The 7,107-nt window shown below is 60.1% G+C and overlaps 1 protein-coding gene across 1 annotated transcript; it reads right to left on the bottom strand.

The window, feature by feature from the left end:
- Positions 1-3,710: 3,710 nt before the first annotated feature.
- LOC311163836 (Fc receptor-like A) lies at positions 3,711-7,071 on the bottom strand (the record flags this gene model as incomplete). The annotated part of the gene is made up of 6 exons (XM_084222964.1): positions 3,711-3,725; positions 3,941-4,080; positions 4,181-4,438; positions 4,680-4,794; positions 5,841-5,930; positions 7,051-7,071. 6 exons carry the CDS (start codon positions 7,069-7,071, stop codon positions 3,711-3,713), a joined length of 639 nt encoding a protein of 212 aa, XP_084079090.1.
- Positions 7,072-7,107: the final 36 nt, after the last annotated feature.

The following is a 7,107-nucleotide window of genomic DNA, read 5'->3' as shown; positions in this document are numbered from 1 at the left end:
GGTGGGGGATGGTGTTACCAAGATTGGGGGGCTCCCAGGATGTGCCAAACCAAGAAAGGGTGTCCAGGAGAATGGGGGGTCCAGGAGAATTGGGGTCTCCATGCTTGGGGGGATTCAGGAATGGGGATGCTGTGGGAAGAGGGTCCACAGGCATTTGGGATTGTGGCATGTGGGTGCCAGGGTTGGGTGTGCAGGGGGAAAAAGTGGACCCTGGGGAATTGGGGTTCTGGGGGAAGAAGCAGCCGATGGGATGGGATCAAGTCAATGGTGGTGCTGGGCAATGGCAGCCCTGGGATGGGGGTCCCAAGGGAGGAGAGACCAAGGCCATGGGGGTGCCATGGTTGGGGTGCCAGGGGAATGGGGGTGCCAGTGGTGGGGAGTGGCTGGGTGGGCACGGGGCTAGCAGCTCCTTCCTGGGGTGCCTCAGATTTTGGGGTGACCCAGGGCCCAGCACAGCCCTCCCTTGGGTGCTCATTTCCTGGCCAGCCATTAAATGGGGGTCCTGGGTGGCTCGCCTTCTGTGCCCTTGCCTGCCCTTGACTTTTTCCTCTCTTTATTTCTCTTTTTTCCTTATTTTCCTCACTTTTCTGCCATGTCCCCTCTCCCTCTGTTCCTGCAGCAATCCCAGGGAGCACCTGAGCAGGGAACAGGTTGGGGGGACTCAGGGGAGGGGGAGAATGAGGTGTGGGGGTGCAGGGAAGGGTGGGGTGGCTGTGGGGGATGGAGGTGTGGGGCTGTGCCCCCTCAACACTTTCACTTTCTCTTTCCTGGACAAGAAGGAAGAGGCCATTTGTGCTGAGAGTCAGACGGGAAAGGGGGGCACTTCTGTCCTGGGGGGCACATCCAGGGGTGTCCTGTCCTGAGGGGATCCTGTCCCAGGGGTGGCACATCCTGGGGACCCCTGTCAGTGCAAGGGTGGGGCCCAGCCGTGGCCCAGCCCCACTGCACAGGGATGGCCATTGCCCAGCCCTGCTCTGGCCAGCCCCAGGTGGCAGCCAGCACCTCAGGGTCCCCCCTGCCCCCTTGCCTTTGATTCTGGCAGCTTTAGAGCTGCTGCAGAGGTGAGAATTCTGTGGGGGAAAAGGCCTGCCTGTGGTTTGCTCAGCCCTGCAAGAAGCACAAACCCCAAAGGGAGCCCAAGCAGTGGCTCTGGGAGGGCCTTTGATGGTTTTCAGAGCAGGGCTGGCTGGAAACCGCCCCTGCAAGGGCAGCTGTGAGGGAACCAGTGCGGAAATGCAGGAATTGGTAACTTTGTCCCTTTGCCCAAGGGACTGAGAGTGCCCCAGCACTACTGCAAATCCCACAACAATCTGCTCAAGAGCCTGACCTGGACCCTCCTCCTCCTCCCTGCCTTGCCATGGATGGACAGTGGCCGGATGCCCCTCACCCACCACAGCCACTCTCTCACTGCCCTCCACACCTGGATGGGGAGAGAAAATTGGGCAAAGGGTTCCTGGGTTGAGACAAGGAGCAGGAGAGATCACTCATCAAATCCTGTCACAGGTAAAACTGCCTGGGATTTAGAGATATGAATTGAATTTATTGCTGACAAAATCAGAGCAGGGTAAGGAGAAGTCAAATAAACCCTTCAATGCACCTTCCCCCTGTTATGAATGATCATACAGTCATTGTTTTTCACTATTATACTGGTTTTTGCAAATTATTTTGTTATAATTCAATTTTTAACTGCTTTTAATATACTACAATTTGTCAATCTTTTTGCCCTAATCCCTGTGTAGAATATATATTTCAGTGTGATAAATATATTATAGTTTAGGCTCTCCCAAAATATCAAGATAGAGACAATGTGCTGTGTATTACACCATTAACCATTGCAGAAGTAGCTAATGGCTTTGTTTGTGTAACTAAGGGACAATGGTGAGAATAACTCAGATAATTGTGTGAAATAGCGAATGTTGATTTAATGTACTGCTGGAGGATCTCACCTGTATGAGAAGAACACATTGAAATTTAGCAAGTAAATAAACAGCAAAAGAAATACTGAAAAGTGGGATTTGCCACTGATCCTTTGGTTATCAGGAACTGTCAAAACACAGAACAGGGCAGGGCTTGTGAGCACATAAAATACATAAATTTAATCTGCAGTATGGTGTGTACTTTATGAAATGAATCAAGGATCAAACCAAGCAAAAGAATTCCAATAACATGTAAACTGGAAAGAATGTTTGAATATGCATAACCCTCCTGAGTGTGTATTTAACCAATACAATGAAAAGATGTGTAGGAGGAATTGTTGTAGTTAATGGTGTGCCTCTGGAAGCTGCCAAGCACCCAGCCCGCTGTTTAAGGACCCTTTTAATTGTTATTAAACACTTAAAAATTTTAACGAGTGAGCCTTGTTTGTCACAGAGTTTGACCAAAACCTGAACTTTGTGTACAATAAAAGAGAAAAACCTGATGTGAACCCCCCAGCACTGGGAGGGGGAATGAGGATCCCCGTGGAGTGCTGGGAAGAGGAAGAAGAGACCCATGATGGGAATTGATGCCCCCCAGTGTCCCCCAGTGCCCCCAGTGTCACAGCACGTCATCGTAGTCACGGGGGTCCCGCTGTCCCTCGTAGGGTCCCAAAAGCTCCACGTTGGTCACCTGTGGATCCCGAGGTGGGGCAGGGCTGGGGGACACCTGTGGGGGCCCTGAGAGTGACACTGGTTGTGGGGACCTGGCTGGGCGGTGACACCTGTAGGTGACATGGCCCAGCGTAACCCACTGCACTCACCCCCTGCACACTCGGTGCCCACAAGGTGGGTGTTGAGCACAGGCCCCTCATGCGGGGGGTCCTGTGGGGATAAGGGGGGCTCTGGGGTGTCTGGGGAGGGGGAAAGGGGAGTCCCAGCCCGAGCCCCCCACTCACCTGTCCTGGGTCTTCCTGGTGGCTGCAAGGAAATGGGGACGGGGTGACCGAGGGGACACTGCGACCCCTGACCCTTCCTGGGGCCTTGGCAGCTCCAACCACCCACGGAACCCCAAATCCCCCCTGCAGCCCCGATTCCCACTGGATCCCTGATCTCTGCCCCCACTCTGGGGGCTTCCCCTCACCCCAGGACCCCCATCCCCCCCATTGTCACCCACCCCGGCGGTGCCACCAGTGACAGCCCCCGATGACAGCCACGAGCAGGAGCAGGAACAGGAGGGTCCTGCCGACATTCACAGCCACTGCTGGGGACAGAGGGGACACACTGGGGTCACCCTGAACTCCAGGGGGCCCTCCACTCCCCGGTGACCCTGTGTGACCCCACCTGTGACCCAGGGTGAGCCAGGTGTCACCTCCAGGACCAGCTCAGGGCTGAGTGCCCGGAACACGCGGTGCCCGTCCTGTCCCAGCTGGTTGGTGGCCACGCACTGGTAGGTGCCCCAATGTCCCACATCGATGTCCCTGAGCTCCAGGAGGGGACCCCGGGCCACCTCCCTCCCGTTGTGCAGCCAGGTGAAGGTGACAGGGGCTGAGCCCACCTGCACCGAGCAGCGAAGGGTCACGTTGTCACCTGTGTGCACCGGGTGTGACAGGGGCCAGGGGGTGATGGTGGCATTGGCCACGGGCACTGCGGGGACACAGACGAGGCTGAGGGCACAGGGAGGGGCTGGCAGTCGGTGTGGGGGCGATAGGGATGGGGGGAACGGGTGTGATGGGGGATGTTGTGGACAGGGTCACATCAGGGACAGGTTAGGGGACACCGGGGAGAGGCTGGAGGTCACAGGTAAGGTGTCTGGGGGATGTGGATGTGCCCAGGCAGGGGAGCTTAGGGGGCTCTGGGCGCTCCCCCTGCCCATTTCTGCACTCATTGTGCACCGTGACACGGAGCCGGGCGCTGCTCTTCCACACGGTCCCGCCCTCGGAGCGCACCTGGCAGCTGTAATTCCCCGAGTGGGAGACCCCCACGGCGGGCACCAGCAGCTGCGGGGACCCCTGCGGGCCCCCCACCACCTGCCCGTCCCGGTAGAACACGTGCAGGAGGGGGGCTGGGGGCCGCAGGGGGCTGGGGGTGCTGAGGCAGCTGAGAGTCAGGGGGGACCCCTCGGTGGGCTCGGGGGGACCCTCCAGCAGCGGCACCGAGAAGAGCTCTGGGAAGGAGAGGGGAGGTGAGGACTGTGACTCTGAGTGTGCTGTGAAGGGGCTTTGGGGGTGTCAGGAGATTGGAGTTCCAGCCGTGGGGGTGCTCACCGTGCACTGTCACTGTCACGGGTGCCGACTCCTCCTTTCCCCAGGACCTCACGCTGCCCTTGCAGCTGTAGCTGCCACTGTGGTTCAGCTGCAGAGGGGACAGGGACACCTTGGTGCCATAGGGGAACACCTCCAGTTTCTTCCCATCTCGGTAGAAGGACACCGAGGTGACCTTAAAGTTCCACCAGACCCGGCAGCGCAGTGTCACCGTGTCCCCCTCCAGCAGTGCCCGCGCCGGCACCTGCAGCACCAGCCAGTCTGGGGGACAGAGGGGACCTGTCACACCCGATGGCACCGGGACCCCCCATTGAGTCACACGCAGTGCAACAGGGTTCCCCAGTTCCAACACGGGGGTCCCCCAACACTGGGATGCTCTGGGATGTCCCCAGAGCACGGGACAGGCTCTGGTCACAGAGGAGGTGACCCATGGAGGGGAGCCCACCCTGAGCCCTCGGGGTCCCCGCGGGTGCCAGGCTGGGGACACCCAAACCCCCCTCACCATCTGAGACTGTCACGGGGGGGCTGTGCCCGGTTCCAGGTCTGTCACACTCGTAGGTGCCCCTCTCGGTGACAGGGAAGTGGTCGGGGCCCTGCTGCCCCCATTGACGCCTATCCTTGTACCAGGTGGTGTCACCAGCGGTCCCCGAGCCCTGGCAGGTCAGTGTCACCCGGTCCCACAGCACTGCCGGCCTCCAGGGGGGTTGCACGAGGAGCTGGGTGGTCTGGGCACCTGCGGGTGACAGGGGACACCAGCCTGCCAGGGCCAGAGCAGGGCTGGGGACAGCGGGGTGGGGCCATGGCATCCCCCGAGGACTCACCAGCGAGGCCGAGGGTCTGGGCTGGAAGGGAGAAGGGACAGGTCTGGGTGGGGGTGGCACTGCAGGGACAGTGGCACACGGGGCACAGGCTGTGGGGTCTGTCCCTAATTGTCCCCCATGGGGACAGTAGTTCTTGTGGGAAACTGAGGGGGGGGGTGGTCCCCATAAGATTTGGAGACTCCAGGGGACAGGTGAGTGTCACAGCCACCCATGCACCACATCCCTGTGGCACAGACACCTTGGGAACAGGGACACCGAGACCACCCTGGGCTGAGGCAGAACATGGGGACACTGTGAACACCCCGGGCACGAGGACACCACGCACACAGCCCAGGCTGGCCCAGGTCACCCCCACCAGCTCATGGTGCCATCCCCATGATCCCATCCCCATGGCCACATCCTCACCGTTCTTGTCCCCTCCTGTCCCTGCATCCCAGTTCCCTTGTCCCTATGCCCAGAGCTACCTGAGCCCAAAGGTGCCATTCCCCACATTCCTGTCCCCACTGCCCCATCCCCAAATTCCTGCCCCCTGTTCCTGTCCCCAAAGCCACCCTACATCCCCAGTCCCACCAGGGTCCACTGTGGGTGACACGGACTGGCACTGCTGGCATTGGGGACCTCAGGGGACCCTGCAGCCCCCCTGTGCCCCCTCCCCTCCCCATCCCCGGTGTGTCAGGCCCGTGCCCAGGGCACTCACCCCACAGGAGCAGTGCCACCTTCCCGGCCATCTCGGTGTCCCCAGCCATGTGGACTGGCTGTCACTGGCTGCTGTGGCCACCGCTCCCCTGGCTGGTGGCTCTTCGGATGAAGGGGAAGGAAGCGAGGTCACATCTTGTCCCCACGTGTGGGTGGCCCTTGGTGGGGGCAGGGTGGCCACAAGCTGGGGACTGGAAGGCAAAAAGCGTGGGTGGGACAAAGCGGTGCAGGGGGTTCTAAGGGTGGGGGCTCAGTGGGTTTGGGGAGCCCGGGATGGCTGTCCAGGGGAATGGGGAGTCCCAGGGATGGGGTCCCTGTCTATGGGGTCCTGAAGAGGGGGAGTCACTGGGAGTAGGTGTGCCATGGGAATGGAGGTCTCCAGGTTTGGGGCACTTGGGGATGGCAGTCCTAGAGGAACGTGGGCTCCAGGGATTTGGGGTCATGGGATGCCGGTTGTCAGGAGTAGGGTGCCAAGGGAATGGGGGTTCCTGAGAGAACCAAGGTTCTGGGAGAATTAGGATTGCAGGGGATGGAATGAACAGGAGAGGGTTCCTTAGGAATGGGGTGCTGGGCCATGGAGATCCGGGAATGTCAGTACTGGGATGGGGGTCCCAGGAAAGGTGGGACCTAAGGAATGGGGGTGCCATGGTTTGTATCCCAGGGGAGTGGGGGTCCCCGGGATGGGCAGGGGCTGGGTGAGCCCGTGGGTCTCAGTTCCTTCCCAGGGTGCCTCAGATTTTGGGGACACCCAGAGCCCAGCACAGCCCCCACAAGGTGCCTGTGGTTTGGGAGAGTCACGGCAGGTTGATTCCAAAAAGTTTGGGTCTGTGTCCCCACACCCCCAGTGACTCTTCCGTCCCTTTTTTTCCATTTCCATCATTTCACCCCTCAATTTCAGAACCCCCCAGTTTGTGCCTTGATGATCCTGGGGGGCACCTGAGCAGGGAAGGGGATGGGGGAAGCCCAGGCTGGGGGAAGCAGGGCTGAGGGGTCTGCAGGGAGGGCTGGGGAGGCTGTGGGCGATGGGGATGTCCACTTTCCCTCCCCAAACACTTTCACTTTCTCTCTCCTACAGAAGAAGGAAGAGGCCGTTTGACACCTTGGTCACACGAGGGGGGCAGGTTCTGTCCTGGGCAGGCACATCTGGGGGGCTCCTGTCCTGGGGGGATGCTGTCCCAGGGGGGACACATGCTGGACAAGGGGGTCCTGTCCTGGGCCATGGCAGCTCCAGGGGGGTCCAGACTTCTCCATTCTTGCTCGTTCCCTGCAGGATCTGAGCTGGCAAGAGCAGCAGGGGAATGGAGCCCCGGGCAGGAAGGAGCTCCCAAACTCCTGCTCCGTGAAGCCAGCGGCCACCCAAGGGTGGGGCCCAGCCATGGCCCAGCCCCACTGCACAGGGATGGCCATTGCCCA

Source organism: Fringilla coelebs (assembly GCF_963513975.1).
Source record: "Fringilla coelebs genome assembly, chromosome: 29".
NCBI classification, from domain to species: domain Eukaryota; kingdom Metazoa; phylum Chordata; class Aves; order Passeriformes; family Fringillidae; genus Fringilla; species Fringilla coelebs.
Note: the sequence above shows the minus strand (reverse complement) of the source record. Positions and strands in the feature narration are given on the sequence as shown.